At 42.0% G+C, this 17,577-nt stretch overlaps 1 protein-coding gene across 7 annotated transcripts in view; it reads right to left on the reverse strand.

Annotated features, from left to right (window-relative positions):
* Positions 1-12,206: 12,206 nt before the first annotated feature.
* The window catches only part of FRMPD2 (FERM and PDZ domain containing 2), a 217,878-nt gene continuing 212,507 nt past the window's right edge, over positions 12,207-17,577 (reverse strand). For all 7 annotated transcript variants that reach the window (XM_039911616.1, XM_039911615.1, XM_039911613.1 and 4 more), the window contains 2 exons: positions 15,887-15,949; positions 12,207-12,608 (listed from right to left, as the gene is read on the reverse strand). In XM_039911616.1, coding sequence (XP_039767550.1) covers positions 12,531-12,608; positions 15,887-15,949 — 141 coding nt within the window. In that variant the 3' untranslated portion in view covers positions 12,207-12,530. The remainder of the gene's footprint in view (positions 12,609-15,886; positions 15,950-17,577) is intronic.

Here is a 17,577-nt window from a genome sequence, read left to right on the forward strand (position 1 = left end):
TTAAAATTGAATTCATTTTGTAGTAGAACAATTGCTATTTACACAATCATGATGCTAGCAGCAGCTTTATAAAACTCTCAGTCAGATATTTCTACCTAATCCCACTCATCTCCCACTACAACCCAGGCAACACATTTCACTCCCTTTAACTTCAACCTACTTAGTATTTCTCAAATCCATCTCTCTTTTCATGCCAAATCCCTTGCTCACGCTCTCCCACCTGCCTGGAACTCCCTCCTCCTTCATATCTGACAGACTACCACTCTGCCCATGTTCAAAGTCCTACTAAAATCCTATCTCTTCCAAGAAGTCTTCTCTCACTAAGCTCACCCCTCTCCATCCTAATCTCCCTCTCTTCTGTATTGAAGTTGCATTTGGATCTTATTATTCATTATTATTGTCATTAGTATTATTATATTCATTAAAGGTTTATTATGTGTCAGGTACTGTGTTAAGCGCTGGGATGGGTACAAGCTAATCAGGTTGGACACAGTCCCTGTCCCACATGGGACTCACAGTCTTAATCCCCATTTTATAGATGAGGTAACTGAGGCCCAGAGGAGTGAAGTGACTTCCCCAAGATCACACAGCAGATCAGTGGCGGATCTGGGTTTAGAACCCTTTAGTATTTATACACCTTAGACGCTTTGATACTCACCCCAGCCCCAGAGCTCTTATGCCCAAATGTCCCTATTTCTGCTTTCCCTCTCTGTAATTTATTTAACTCTTTGGATCCATTACCAGAACGAATGCAGATGGAGAGGGTTCTGGGAGAGATGCGTCCATGGTGTCGCTATGGGTCGGAAACGACGGCCCAAGACATGACAATTTATTTAAATGTCAGTCTTCCCCATTTGATTGTAAACTCCTTGAGGGCAAGGATTGTTTCTACTACCCCTGCAAAACTCTGAAAACACAGTAGATGCACTGTGCACCCGCCAAATGACCGCAGCACAGAAGACAAATCTAGTTATAGTTACACCCGTAATCCATTGATGCTTCACATTTCAGATACAAAATGAGGATAGAATTTTTTGATTGAGAGAGATATTAATGTGAGAAATAGATGGCTAAAAGTCCTTCAACTCCACAAGGAAATTGTCTTGCAGATCCTAAATTGCACTGCTCTGTTGAAGGGGGTAAAATAGTCTGGTTTTAATTCTCTTTTAATATTGTCGCGTTGTAGCTTTCAAGTGGGGTCTATGGGTGGCAGTAGTTGTTAGTTGTGATTCCAGGCAGGATTCACAGCACCACAAACACTATATTAATACAGGAGAGTTGCCTCAGGCCTGGAGCCGTACATTTGTGAAAGGCCATAGAATTTCCTGATGGGCTTTTGGGGTCCTTGAATCTTTCTGTATTTGGTCGCTAAGTGTTTCTGTCCAATTAGATTTTCTTCACATAGGCTAGCTGCTTTCTATGAAACTAATATGCTGGTGTGTTTGATTGCAGCTGGGCTAACAACTGCAAAGTCAGAGTCAACCGGTGCTATCCATTGAGCCCTTAGTGTGGGCAGAGCATTTTATAGGGGAGTAAATGCAGCAGGGACTATTATGTCGGCAGTTTTTCACTAGGACGTTGCAGTTGAAGCTGGAACAATCTCAGACTGGCTTCTGGAAATGTTATGCCGTGCTCAGTATGTCTTAGGCTATGGGACAGGGACCGTGGCTCAGTGGAAAGAGCCCGGATTTGGGAGTCAGGGGCATGGATTTGAATCCCAGCTCTGCCACTTGTCAGCAGTGTGACTGTGGGCAAAGTCATTTAACTTATCTGTGCCTCAGTTGCCTCATCTGTAAAATGGGGATCAACTGTGAGTCTCACGTGGGACAACCTGATTACCCTGTATCTACCCCAGTGCTTAGAACAGTGCTCTGCACATAGTAAGCACTTAACAAATACCAGCATTATTATTGTAGTTACCCCAGTACTTGGCACATAGCATTTTTCCATTATATACTATGTAATTATTATATAGTATGATCATTGGAATTATTATTTTTACATCTAAGTCCAGATGATGAAAGGGAGCTGAGGAATCAGGCAGTTGATCACCAGCAATAACAATCCATCAGTATGTCCTAATGATTTCTATGTCTTGTGCTCAGGCACTAGAAGCTTAGGAAAACCAGTCCGTAAAATCAGATTAGGACTGTGAGAATTGCAGACTCAATTAATGAATCAATCAAGCATATTCAGCTTTTACTGTGTGCACAACACTGTCTTAAGCATTTGGGAAAATACAATATAACGGATTTGGTAAACATACTAATTGAACACAAGGAGAATAAAGATCCCCACTGATTTTCTGAACCCAGGCTTAGTGATTGTTTAAAGACTGCTTCATTCTCTCTGTGAACACAGCCGTTCTGGCTTAAAGGCAATCCTCTATGGATCTTGAAAAATGAATGATGACTAGGAAAGTCAGAGATTTAGACCCAAGCCCCAAAAGTGAAGTACTTAGTACAGTGCTCTGCACACGGTAAGCGCTGAATACGATTGCTCATCAACAGTAACTCACCTTTCAAACCCTTCTTGGTTAATGGTGATCTAGTGATTCATTATTATTAATAGTATTAGCATTGATATTATATTTGCTATGCACTTACTGTGTGTCAAACACTCTTCTGAGTGCTGAATCCCTTAATCTTCCCTAGCACTTTTATTCCTAAAGGGCTCTCACATTTATTAGCCCATTTTAGCCTTCAAAACTATTCTGTGAGGTAGATAGGAAAGGCATGTATGACCATCCTAATTTCATAGATTCATTCATTCATTCATCCAATAGTATTTATTGAGCGCTTACTAAGTGCAGAGCACTGTACTAAACGCTTGGAATGTACAATTCAGCAAAAGATAGAGACAATGCCTGCCCATTGACGGGCTTACAGTCTAATCGGGGGAGACAGACAAAAACAATAGCAATAAATAGAATCAGGGGATGTACATCTCATGTAGATGAAAAACTGAGGTATAGAGAAGTTAAGTGACTTGTCCACAGTCCCACAGCAGGTTAGCGGCAGAGCACGGACTCAAACCCTGGTCCTCCAGCTTCTAGATTGGTGTTCTACCACTTCACCATCTACTTCCCTTTAGAGTATCCCTTCTCTGTTACTGGCTTCTGGCATTGGCTTGACAGACCCAGAGAGGACTAATGAATATAGAATCAATCTTCCCCATCTGTCTGGAAGGCCCTCCTCTACTGGCAGGGTTCTGTTGCCGGATATTGTGAAATTATTAGAACCATTTGTTTTAATGGTATTTATTAAACCTTACTATGTGCCAGGCCCTGTACAAAGCAATAGGGTAGGTATAAGCTAAGCGGGTTGTATACAGTCCATGTCCTATTTGGGGCTCACGGTCTGAATCCCCATTTTAAAAATGAGGGAACTGAGGCAAAGAGAAGCTAAGTGACTGGTCCAAGGTCACAAGGCGGACAAGTGACAGAACTGGAATTAGAACCCAGATCCTCTGAGCCCAGGCAGATGGTTTTATTCATTCATTTATTCATTCAGTCATATTTACTGAGCACTTACTATGTGCAGACCACCATACTAAGCACTAGGAAAGTACAATTTAGCAGTAAAGGGAGACAACCCCTGCCCACACAGGTCTTACAGTCTAGAAGGGGGCGACAGACATGAAAACAAGTAAACAGGCATCAATATAAATAAATATAATTATAGATATATACATATATACATAAGTGCCTTGGTACCACTAGGCCATGCTGCTTCCCTGACTAACCTCTCATTTCCCCACCCTTCTCCCTTCTGCTCTGCCCTCCGTAAGTGCTCGAAAAATACCACTGATTGATTCACTGTGTCACCTAAGCACTTGGGTATGTACCCCTTAAGCACTTTGATACCTAATCCACCCACAGCCTCATGGCATTTACATAGTCTTATATCCTTCTGATTACCCTACCTCTAATTTATTTTAATGCCTATCTCTCCAATTTGACTGTAAGCTCCTTGAGGGTAGGGGTGGTGTCTACCAACTCTGAGGTTCTTTTCCAAGTGTTTAGTACAATGCTCTGCATAGAGTAAGCACTCAATAAAATATCACTTACTGATTAATTGATTGGTCTTTGCTCCCAGCATGTAAAGCAGTTGTCAGTGAAACTGACACACTGTAAAAATGCACAAGCCCTCTATAATAAATCAGAATCAAAACCGTATTAAAATGGCCAATTGTAACTACAGCTCAAAACAACTAGAAGGAAGCTGTGACTAGTATCGATTTAGGTGACCAAATAGTTATAAAAAAGAATTACAGTCCAAGCAAGATCCCACCCCCAAGGAACCTGGAAAAGGACAGCTTTATCATAAATTATTGCACTGTGCTTGGGCTCCTTCCAAGTTTTATCAAAAAGTAAACAAGCTAATCATTCTTCCAGAAGGACAAGGCCTGGCTTACAACTGGTTGAAAATGTCTTGCTGCTTTTATTTTTCCTTTAATTAATAAGGACAGTCTTTATCACAACTCCCCTCAGGTCACTTAATCTGTTTTGGATCAAGAACCATATTCACATGCTCATGAAGAGCATATCAGGGACTGTGTCACTTGTGAACGGTAGTGCTCTAAACACATAATAATAATGTTGGTATTTGTTAAGTGCTTACTATGTGCAGAGCACTGTTCTAAGCGCTGGGGTAGACACAGGGGAATCAGGTTGTCCCACATGGGGCTCACAGTCTTAATCCCCATTTTACTGATGAGTTAACTGAGGCACCGAGAAGTTAAGTGACTTGCCCAGAGTCACACAGCTGACAAGTGGCAGAGCTGGGATTCGAACCCATGACCTCTGACTCCAAAGCCCGTGCTCTTTCCACTGAGCCACGCTGCTTTTTCATTGATTATTATTATTATTATTATTATAATCATCATTATTACATGTGTGAAGCTCTTCCTATATGTCAAGCACTGTTCTAAAAGCTGGGTAGAGACAATAGAATCAGGTAATCATAGTCCCTGTCCTAATGGGGCTCACAGCTTAAATTTATTTTGTCTTTTAATTGGACTCTACACGCAAACCATTCCTCTCATGCAATCATATTGTTTGCATGAATAGTAATGTTGAAAATAATAATTGTGGTATTTGTTAAGGGCTTACCATGTGCCACGTACAGTACTAAGCTCTGGGGTAGGTACAAGCTAATTAGGTTGGGCACAGTCCATGTCCCACATGAGAGTCACAATGTCTTAATCATCCTTTACTATGTATCAAGCACTGTACTAAATGCTGGAGTAGATACAAGATAATCAGGTTCCATATGAGGATCACAGTCTGTGTAGGAGCTTTGAATCCCATTTTGGGAATGATGTACAGACAAGTTAAGTGATTTGTCCAAGGTCGCACAACAGGTAAATGAAATAGCTGGGATTAGAACCCAGGTCTTCTGACTCCCAGGCCCATGCACTTTCTACAAGGCCACAGTGTGATTTAATATATAATGCTTAGAAGCAAATCTGTCTCTCTCAGGATGCGAAGGAAACTTATCTGTCTTCTCATACACCTGAATGCTTAGTATAGGATTTGTGTTGGGTCGTACTTTCTAACTTAGCGTGAACTGGCCACATGCAGTGGAGAAGCAGCTTGGCCTAGTGGACAAATCAGAGAACAAGGAGTCGGGAGACTTGGGTTCTAATCCTGGTTCCCCTTGCCCCTGTGTGACCTTGGACAAGTCACTTCACTTATCTATGTCTCAACTACAAAATGGGGATAAAATAAAATAGAGAAGCAGCATGGCTCACTGGAAAGAGCACGGGCTTTGGAGTCAGAGGTCATGGGTTCGAACCCCGGCTCTACCACTTGTCAGCTGTGTGACTTTGGGCAAGTCACTTAACTTCTCGGTGCCTCAGTTACCTCATCTGTAAAATGGGGATTAAGACTGTGAACCCCACATGGGACAACCTGATTCCCCTGTGTCTACCCCAGCGCTTAGAACAGTGCTCGGCACATAGTAAGCGCTTAACAAATACCAACATTATTATTATTATTACCTGTTCTCCCTTTCCCTTTGACTGTGAACTCCAGATGAGACGGGGACTATGTCAGATCTGATTGGCAGCACCGTGGCCTAGTGGATAGAGCACAGGCCTGCGTGTCAGAAGGTCATAGGTTCTAATCCCAGTTCTGCCACTTGTCTGCTGGGTGACCTTGGGCAAGTCACTTCTCTGGGCCTCAGTCACCTTATCTGTAAAGTGGGGATTAAGACTGTGAGCCCCATGTGGACAGGGACTGTGTCCAACCCGATTTGCTTATATCCACCCCAATGCTTAGTACGGTGCCTGGCACATAGTAAACCTTTAACAAATACCACAGTTATTAACACAATGTTTTGCACAAAATTAACACCATGATTATTATTATTATTACTATACAATTATATGACTGAGCCTTAACATGTAAAAGAGAAAGGCCCACAGCAAACTCCCCATAGAATTTAAACTGTCATATTTGTATCCTTGGCTCCTTTTAACAATCATTAAAATCGTTCCTCAAATCTCTTTTGGCTCCAAGGAAAAAGTGAACCAAAGAATCCATAATCACAGCTGGGAAAACGTTATGCTGTACTTCAGATACTGCAAAAAAACAGCCTTCTGAACCCTGCAATAAATGGGATTTCTGCTACATCCATTATCACCCCAATACAGCAGTTGAAAAAAACTGAATTAGTCAGTGCCAGAGACACCTGGTACGAATATTCAGGAATTCGGTGGGTCCTTTACTGCTTCAGCTCTGCTGCCATAAGTCTGACACTGATTTCACATTTTCCACTGGTTTTCAGTCACTGAACATGTATAATTTCCTAAAATAAATATTACTCCATCACCACAATTGATCAGATTTTCTCCCAAATTGCCACAGATCCCTCATCGGCAAAATGGGGATCCAACGCCTGTTCTCCTTCCTACTTGGACTGTGAGTTCCAAGTGGAAACTGATTATCTTGTATAATAATGATGGCATTTGTTAAGCGCTTACTGTATGCCAGGCACTGTGCTAAGTGCTGGGGTGGATGCAAGCGAAGCAGGTTGGACACATTCCCTATCCCACGTGGGGCTCACGGTCTCAATCCCCATTTTACAGAGGCCCAGAGAAATGAAGTGTACCCAAAGTCACACAGCAGACAAGTGGCAGAGCTGGGATTAAAATCCATGACCTCCTGACGCCCAGGCCCATCCTCTAACCGGATGAGAGAGTTGAAGAGGAGGCCGGAGGGGAGAGGGACTGAGGAGGGGCAGGGGTGATTTTAGGGAGCTCAGAGAATAAGGGAGATGGACTTTCCACTTTTACCAGGTTCCACCATAGTTGCACTGTCACTTCCAGAGAAGCAATGTGGCCTTGAAGAAAGACGGAGTCAGAGAATCTGAGTTTGTGGTTCAGTGGAAAGAGCCCGGGCTTGGAAGTCAGAGGCCATAGGTTCGAATCCCAGCTCTGACACATCAGCTGTGTGACTGTGGGAAAGTCACTTAACTTCTCTGAGCCGCAGATCCCTCATCTGTAAAATGGGGATTAAAACTGTGAGCCCCACATGGGACAACCTGATCACCCTGTATCTACCCCAGCGCTTAGAACAGTCCTCTTCACATAGAACACTTTTCTACTCTGTGACCATGGGAAGTCTTTTAACTTCTTGGTGCCTCATTTTCTTTATCTGTAAAATGTGAATTCAATATCTCATACTACTACTAATAATAATAATTATGGAAAATGTTAAGTGCTTACTACGTGCAGAGCCCTGTTCTAAGCGTTGGGGTAGATACAGGGTAATCAGATTGTCCCACATGGGGTTCCCATTTTTTAAACCCCATTTTTACAGATGAGGTAGCTGAGGCACAGAGAAGTTAAGTGCCTTGCCCAAGCTCACACAGCAGGCAGAGGCAGAGCCGGGATTAGAACCCACGACCTTTGACTCCCAAACCCGGGCTCTTTCCACTAAGCCACGCTGCTTCTCTTAATAGTGTTGGTATCTGTTAAGCACTTACTATGTGCAGAGCACTGTTCTAAGTGCTGGAGTAGATACAGGGTAGTCAGGTTGTCCCACGTGTGGCTCACAGTCTTAATCCCCATTTTACAGATGAGGTAACTGAGGCACAGAGAAGTTAAGTGACTTGACCACAGTCACAAAGGTACAATCCAACCACACATTTCACTCCTCTAACTCCAACCTTTTCAGTGTATCTCACTCTCATCTATCTCACCACTGACTCTTCACCCGTTCCCACCCTCTGGCCTGAAACTCCCTCCCTCTTCATATCTGACAGGTCACCCAGACCCCATTTTCAAAGCCATCTTAAAATCACACCCCCTTCAAGAAACTTTCCCTGACTAGCCCCTCATTTCTTCTCTTCTCCCTCCCTTTGGCACTGCCTATCAACTTGGATTCGTACCTCTTACACACTTGATAGTCATTTACATTCTCACCCTTATATTCTCTCATTCTCCTCCTCTCGTCTTATGGCGTCAAGTCATTTCAGAACCACAGCGACATCATGGACACATCTCTCCCAGAACGCCCCGCCTCCATCTGCAATCGTTCTGGTAGTGGATCCATAGAGTTTTCTTGGTAAAAATACAGAAGTGGTTGAACACTGTCGCCTTCTGCACAGTAAACTCAGTCTCTGTCCTTGACTCTCTCCTATGCCGCTGCTGCCCAGCATGGGTGAGTTTTGACTTGTAGCAGATTTCCTTCTACTCGCTAGCCTCTGGCCAAGCTAGGAATGGAATGGACAGGCCTCTACTTGATTCTCCCTCCAATAGCCTAGACTGGTAGAGGACTGGAAACTCTCCAGGTGCGTGGCTCAGTGGAAAGAGCACGGGCTTTGGAGTCAGAGGTCATGAGTTCGAATCCCAGCTCTGCCACTTGTCAGCTGTGTGACTGTGGGAAAGTCACTTAACTTCTCTGTGCCTCAGTTACCTCATCTGTAAAACGGAGATTAAGACTGTGAGCCCCACGTGGGACATCCTGAATCCCCTGTGTCTACCCCAGCGCTTAGCACAGTGCTCGGCACATAGTAAGCGCTTAACAAATAGCAACATTATTATCATTAACCCTGAGAGGGTCTCATTCTCCGATCAATAATTTATTTTGTTGTCTGTCCTCTCTTTAGATCATGAGGGAAGATGTCTACTAACTCTGTTGTATTGCACTCTCCTAAGTGCTTAGTACATTGTTCTGAACATGGTAAGTGCTCGATCAATACCAATTACTGATTGAGTATATTAATGTTTCTCTTCCCCGTGTAGACTATAAACTCCCCAGGGGCTGGGAATGTCTCTACCAATTTTGTTGTGCTCTCCCAGGTAATAATAATAATGTTGGCATTTGTTAAGCACTCACTATGTGCCAAACATTGTTCTAAGTGCTGGGGTAGATACAGGGTAATCAGGTTGTCCCACGTGAGGCTCACAGTTAATCCCCATTTTACAGATGAGGTAACTGAGGCACAGATAAATGAAGTAACTTGCCCACAGTCACACAGCTGACAAGTGGCAGAGCCGGGATTCAAACCCTTGACTTCTGACTCCCAAGCCCGGGCTCTTTTCACCGAGCCATGCTACTTCTCTATTTAGTACAGTGCTCCTGCACACATTAAGCTCTCAATAAATACCACTGATTAATTATTGACTGAGATCTGTGGTCTCTTGTGGGAGAACAGATACTTTTGTGGAGGGAGATGTCTTAATTAGGAACAAATTGGCCATTTTAGTTTCAAACTTCCAGGACTTAATGAAATCTTTTAAAGGGTAGATATAGTTCCCTTATTAGAAACAAACGTCCAAGTCCATATATTGTTTCAGTGAGTTTCTGATCAAGTCTTTCCAGTTCGGAGTCTGAAAATGGTTTTCCTAGGCTCCTACTTATGTCTGCCTTATTTTCTGCTTGCCTCTTTCTAAATGTAGGAAACAGTTTGCTGGAGGGTATATGGCATAGCCCCTGGTCATGGTCCAAAGAATGTTCTAATTGCAAAACCAATCACATCAAAAGGAGAAGAAACAGGGCTTGACGCTTGACCTCCCAAAACACTGAATACAGAGACCTCTTTGGAGAAATTGGTTTTACCACACCCTCCTTTTTTTCTGGAGCACTTCAATTATGATATTTTATTGCTGCAGAAATTACCCAGGGCTTAGTACAGTGCCTGGAACATAGTGAGTGCTTATCAAATACCATAATTCTTATTACCTAAAAGAAAAACCAAAGTGACCCAACAATAATTGCATTATGTGATGGGCAGAATGAAAGGAAAGAATTTAGCCTGAATAAGAATTTACAGGGTCCGTGCTGTTACTTGGAAAGAGAGATTTGGGGCTAATTTTAAAAGTTCCATCACATAAATCTCTTATGAATATATTCCTGAAGTGATTGAATTAACCCAGGTTCAAGTTTAAACAAGATGCCCAAACCAGCCTTTAGATACTCCCAGTGGAATCCACAATTCTCCTACTTTGGTAATGCGGAGTCAAATTTGAGCTACTCTCTGTTATAGGTCAGTATTGCAATTAAACATTTTTCAAGAGAACTTCCCCTGAGGAAGATTGAATTGAAAGCAAGCAGCCAATATTTTTGAAATTGCTCTTTTAATTTTCAAAGAAAATACAAAACTGTAAAGGTGATGTACACATTAAAAGAGAATATGTTGGACACGAGTATTAAACGGCCAGGGTAGTTGTTTTTACAAGAATAGTTAAGGGTCCAGCTAAATAAAAACACCTTTTTATAGTTTGTTGTAAATATTTCTACTGGAAAAAATGACGTAGACTCTAGTACTATACATTAAACATTTGTTGTCCATTAGATTTATATTATTTTACAAAAAATGGACCGATCATCCAATTCAGGAAATAAACCACTAGAAGGTCAGCTTTTAAACTAAACCTGGACACAAACGGAATTCCTGCTTTAACGCCCCAGTTATTTAAATAATTAATAATATTTTTTATAGGAAAGCAAACAATGTCAACAAATATTTTCCAAGGGCTCATTTCTGTGAATTCAGAAGAGAATGCTCAGAAATCCTGCTTAGCATCCAAAATAGAATTCTATTTTTCGGGGTCATTTTTATGGAAATCGTAACTGTACTTAATAATTCAGGATCCAAAGCAATGCTAACATTTCACTAACTCACTTCTAGTTTATATTAGAGTTATTGTATTTTACATTAGCTAGTTTCCTAAATATTGATTACTTGTCAAAGTGGAACAGATTTTTAAATGCAGTAAAAAAAAACTGTATTTACATTTCAATAAGTGCTAGTTTTGTGTCCTGAAAAATCACTTTTATTTCCAAGTTTCCATGGGCAAGGGAGAGATCTCTTTCATTGGAATTCATAGAAAATATATTACCAGAAGTCTGCTATAAGTGCACACACACACAAAAACCCCTCTCCCCTCCCCACCCCTCTCCCACACCCACACGCCTGTGAATGTCTACAACTATATTTAGGGAAGACATTCATGAACAACGAGTTGATGCTTAAATAACTTAAGAGGGAGGAAATTAGATAAAAGAAAGTAATACTTGAGCAAGATGTCAAGCTTACAGTGCTTGGAACAGTTCCTGGCAGATAGTAAGCGCTTAACCAATACCGTAATAATAATACTTATTATTATTATCTGTGCATAGCTACCTACACACCAGAGCAAATATAGCTTGAAATCTCAGGTTGGAATCTGGATAAAAGTTTTCCCTGGCTTCTACATCCCAGAAATCCCTTCTGCTACTAGGCTACACCAACAAACATGGTTTAACAAATTGAAATGGAAGAATTTGGCCCACCATGTCTGTATATCTGTGTTCTTATTGAACCAGTTTTCCTACTTTCTTCCCACATCTGTGGAAAAGCCTGGATTTGGGAGGGATTGGGAGCCCCAGAAGGGTGTAGAAGAAAACTAATAACTGCCTCCATTTTATTTATGCTTTACTAATCCATTCTAATTGCCAGTGCCTTTTTGCCCACCCCATCAATCGTTCCCTCACCTTTCGTTAATCAGACAACTGGCTTTAAAACAGATAAGAAGCTAACAGATCCTTTAGTCATAATACATGAGCAAACCTGCCTGAAATGTCTGTGAGGCATGGATAATCACTGTTATTCCTGGGGTTCCAAGCCTTGTGCTCTCCCAGAAGGAAGGCTTTGTAAAATTCTGGAAAGCTTCCATGCCCTTTAGCTGCCCTTCCAGAGTAAAAGCTTATTGAATGTAGTTAAAACTCTTTATTGGTCCCTGTAATGCTTTTAGCCAGCTGTCTAGCCAGTAGCCAGTTCTTTTCTGTAATATTTGTCCCACAGGGATGGAAGGGTTGTTTTCATACCATCTAACTTGACCAATAGGGCATCATCATTCACCCCAAATCATATCACGTTGATTTAGGGGCTCTTTAGGGAGGTCAAACTACATGAACAAAGTAAGAAAAATACAACATCTTCACGGCACATTTCCTCCAAGACTAGTAAATTTCTTTTTATGAGAGACCTTGAGCCATTTGGCAACTCCATGATGAAGAGTGAAAGGAGGATTCCTTATTAAGATGACCTTTGATTGGTGTATAGAATCTGCTGAAGCACTTCAAGCCCAACTTTATAGCAAAAGTGATACTGCTCCTGTGTGTGAAGATAACAAAGAGTTAAGCATGGTGTTTTGTATTGTAACATTCTGAATGCAAATATCTGTCTCTTTGGAAAGCTTGTTTGTAGCTTCTTATTTTGATCAACAAATCTAAACAGTTTCTAAAATGGCTTTGCTTCTGTATGTCCAAGAGTTACTTTGGGAAAAAAGAATTCACCCATAGAGTTGTTCTAGATTATCGTGAGATTTGAACAAATACTCACTAGAGGGGGAGGTAGATGGGAACCCTCTAAAGATAACATAATTATTGCTATTATCATTATTTTATCAGTATCATTATTATCAGATTTGTTAAGCACTTACTATGTGTCAAACACTGTTCTAAGCTCTGGCCTAGGTATTCATTCATTCAGCCAGATTTATTGAGTGCTTACTGTGTTCAAAGCCCAGTACTAAGCACTTGGGAGAGAACGATATAGCAACAGACACATTCCCTGCCCACAGCGAGCTCACAGTCTAGAGGACTGTATAAATTCACCAGGTCAGACACAGTTCCGAGCCCACATGGGGCTCACAGTCTAAGCAGGAGGGAGAAGAGGTACTAAATCCTCATTTTCCTACACCTGAGGAAATTGAGGCACGGAGAAGTTAAGTGGCTTGCCCAAGGTCACACAGCAAGCGATTGGCAGAACTGGAAATAGAATCAGGTCCTCTGACTCCCAGGCCCATTCTCTTTCCAGTACTGTATGCTGCTTCCCAGTTCAAACCAAGATTAGACTATCAAGGATGTACTTCCTTGGCCTGTGGGGTGGCTGCTAGGGTGGTCATTCAGTCAATCAGTGGCCTTTTATGAGCTCTTACTGGGTGCAGAACACTATACTAAGCAGTTGGGAGAGTACAATACAAGAGTTGGTAGACACAGTCTCTTCCCTCAACGATCTTACTGTCTAGTTTTGAACTGGACTGCCTATTTATCACCTGGTCTGTCCCTTGTCCCGTGGAGATATAGTACTAAACATAATTTTTAGAAATAATAATAACAATATTTGCTAAGTGCTTACTATGTACCAGGCACTGTACTAAGCACTGGGGTAGATACAAGATAGGAGCCACGTTCCCTGCCCCACATAAGGTTTGCAGTCTAAATTCCTATTTTACAAATGAAGTAACTGAGGCACAGAGAAGTTAAGGTACTTGCCCAAAGTCACACAGCAGACAAGTGGCAGAGCTGGCAATAAAGCTCAGGTCCTTCTGACTCGCAGGCTTGTCCACTATCCATTATTCCACACTGTTTCTCTGGCCCAACTTCCCTCCATCTCGACTCCTGCTGCTAAGTCTCGGAAGCAGCGCCTTTGTTAACAGCGACCCTAGCGGGCCGCACCAGCACTCTGAGGTACTTGCGGGGACGTCAGGAGGGGCCGCCCCAGGGAGGAAACACTATAATTTTGGTTGGATTCTCCAAAATGTTCCTTATGACACTATTGCATTACACTACGAGTCAAGGACATCAATCAATCAATCATTGATATTCATTGAGTGCTTACTGCGTGCACAGCACTGTGGGAGACTACAATACAACAGAGTTTGAAGACAAATTCCCTTCCCACAATGAGCTTATATCTTAGAAGCTGCCTCTTTTGCATATTCCCTTAGGAGAGAGGGAAGAGACATATCTTTGCCCAGCTCCTAATACTTCTGCTTCTTGGTATTAATAATAATAACAATAATAATGATAGTAATAGTAGTAATAATACTTGTTAAACATTCACTATGTGCCAGGTACTGTACTAAGTGCTGGGGTGAATACGAGCAAATTTCAGAGGACAGTCCCTTTCCCATGTGGGGCTCACACTCTCCATCCCCATCATGGTTAATGGAAAGAGCACGGGCTTGGGAATTGGATAATGTGGGTTCTAATCCCAGCTCCACCACTTGTCAGCTGTGTGACCTTGGTCAAGCCACTTCACTTCTCTGTGCCTCACTTACCTCATCTGTAAAATGGGGATTAAGACTGAGCATGGGACAATCTGATTACCTTGTATCTACCCCAGTGCTTAGAATAGAGTTTGGCACATAGTAAACACTTAACAAATACCATAATTATTATCATTATTTTACAGATGAGGGAACTGAGGCATAGAGAAGCAAAATGACTTGCCCAAGGTCACACAGCAGGCAGGTGACAGAGCCAGAATTAAAACCCATGACCTACTGACTCCCAGGTCTGTGCTCTATCCTCTACGCTATGCTGCTTCTCATTACCTAGGATGACACCAGTTCCCAATAATCCTCCCTTGGAAATTCATCTTAATAGCTAAATATTACAGGAACTTTCTGACCCTGCTGGTTTTAATAACTGACTGTACTTCTCCAACCTCACGTTCTTGATTCTATAGCTCTAAAGTGCCCACTAAAATGGAAACTCCTTGAGGGTAGCAATTTATATCTACCAATTCTATTGTACTGTACTCTCCCAGGTGCTTAGAACAGTGCTCTCAATAAATACCATTGATTGAATAAATACTTGAGAAAATAAATATGTGTGACTCCCTCTTTTAGGGTAGAGTCCTATGAAAGTCCTACCTCTAGTCTTATTTTTCTTATATTCCCTATTTTTCTTTTGAACTTGGCCATTGTCCCTTGCTTAGGTTGCAGCACAAGTCCTAGTGAAATCTGGAGAGTGAATCATTTAATCTACTAAATCCAAGAGTCAGAGATTTTTCAGACTGGTCAAAGGCAAATTTCCCATTACAATTAATTAGTAGCAATCCCATTTTACAACTAAACCAGCTGCAATATATGTTACTTTGTCTATTAGTTTAATAAAAAATGAAATTGCATTCTCAATTTGATAGAATAGGGTTGGTTTTTTATAGTATTCATTATTCAGGGATGATTAATCAGTTTGTGGATTTTTGAGGCCTTTGGCTGCTTCTCCCATTCACGATTTACTTTTTGATCAATTAATTGCTTCATAATGTCTCCACTGGGGGGATACAAAAGAGTTAGACCTTAGAAGTCAAGTTTACTAGTTCTGAACAGCGATGAAAGGTTTGGTGGTGTAAAACTAGGAAAAAAAAATGATGTTTGGGGATTACCTGTGGAATTTAATCGTTCATGAGTTCAACCAATCACCAATGGAGAGGTTAACTGAGAATTTAGTATGTCTATATGACTCGCCCCAGTCCAGATGGGTTTATAACCAAAATAGTCTCATGCCAATTAAACTGACATAAAATGGTTGTAGGAAATTTTGCCTCAACATAGATTGCCTTTCTGCAATTTACTTCTTGATTACTTGGAGAGACTTTACCTCTGTCTGAATCATGCCAAAACGTTGCTTTCTCATCTCAGTTACTATGTTCTTGATGTTGAACTGCAAGGAGATGACATTGATTGGTATCATCAAAGAGAAAAGAAAAGACATCTATAATTCCACGGTACGTTCCAACCTAAAACAGCCCAGATTAAGTAGCAGGGCACATTAGCACACTGATGAGTACCCCCATCCATAATCCAGGAGGGTAACTCAGTGTCAATCAATCAATCAGTGGTATCTACCGAGCACTTATTTGTGTGCAAATAAACCCATCTCATTCTCTGTGACAATTTGGGGCTTTTCTTAGACCTTTGCCTGCTTGAGGTTATGGAAGGAGGACTCAGGTGTCTAGAGGTGATCCCCATTTTCTGAAACCCTCAGTGTTTCCCCTTTACAGAACAAAGGCAGTTTTTAGAAATCTCTAAATAATATCCCTCAAAATGTACCACTCCACTGATTAGAGAAGCAGCGTGGCCTAGTGAAAATGGCGTGACTTAGTGGAAAAAGCACAGGCTTGGGAGTCAGAGGTTGCAGGTACTAATCCTGGCTGTGTGACTTCGGGCAAGCCACTTAACTTCTCTGTGCCTCAGTGACCTCATCTGAAAAATGGGGATTAAGACTATGAGCCCCACGTGGGACAACCTGATTACCTTGTATCTACCCCACCATTTAGAACAGTGCTTGGCACATGGTAAGCGCTTAACAAATGCCAGCATTATTATTATTATTAGTGGATAGAGCACAGGTCTGGAAGTCAGAAGGATGTGGGTTTTAATCTCAGCTCTGCCACTTGTCTGCTGTGTGACCTTGGGCAAGTCACTTCATTTCTCCGTGCCTCAGTTCCCTCATCTATAATATGGAGAGTAAGACTCTGAGCTCCTTGTGGGACAGGACTGTGTCCAACCCAATTAGCTTCTATCTACTCCAATTCTTAGAACAGTGCTTGATGATAATAATAATGATGATTATAGTGTTTTTTAAGTGCTTACTATATGCCAAGCACTGTTCTAAGCACGGCAGTAATTAATAATGTTGGTATTTGTTAAGCGCTTAGTATGTGCAGAGCACTGTTCTAAGTACTGGGGTAGATACAGGGTAATCAGGTTGTCCCACATGAGGCTCACAGTCTTAATCCCCATTTTTCAGATGAGGTCACTGAGGCACAGAGATGTTTAGTGACTTGCCCACAGTCACACAGCTGACAAGTGGCAGAGCCGGAATTTGAACCCATGACCTCTGACTCCCAAGCCCGTACTCTTTCCAATGAGCCACGCTGCTTACAACATAATTGAGTTGGATGCAGTCCCCGTCCCATATAGGGCTCATGCTCTTAATCCTCAGTTTAGAGATGAAGGAACTGAGATACAGAGAAGTGACTTGCTCAAGGTCACACATCGCACAAGTGGTAGAGCTGGATTAGAACCCATGACCTTCTGACTCCCAGGCCCGTGCTCTTTCCACTAGGCCACGCTGCTTCTGTATGCACTTAAATTGTTGCTGTTGTCTTATGCTGCTGAGTCGTGTCTGCCATGGACACGGCCCTCCCAGAACGCCCTGCTCTCCATCTGCAATCGTCCTGGTAGTGGAAACAGAGAGTTTTCTTGGTAAAAATATGGAAACGGTTTACCATTGCCTCCTTCCATGCAGAAAACCTGAGTCTCCACCCTCAACTCTCTCCGGTGCTG

The sequence above is a fragment of the Ornithorhynchus anatinus genome, chromosome 3, assembly GCF_004115215.2.
Source record: "Ornithorhynchus anatinus isolate Pmale09 chromosome 3, mOrnAna1.pri.v4, whole genome shotgun sequence".
NCBI classification, from domain to species: Eukaryota; Metazoa; Chordata; class Mammalia; order Monotremata; family Ornithorhynchidae; genus Ornithorhynchus; species Ornithorhynchus anatinus.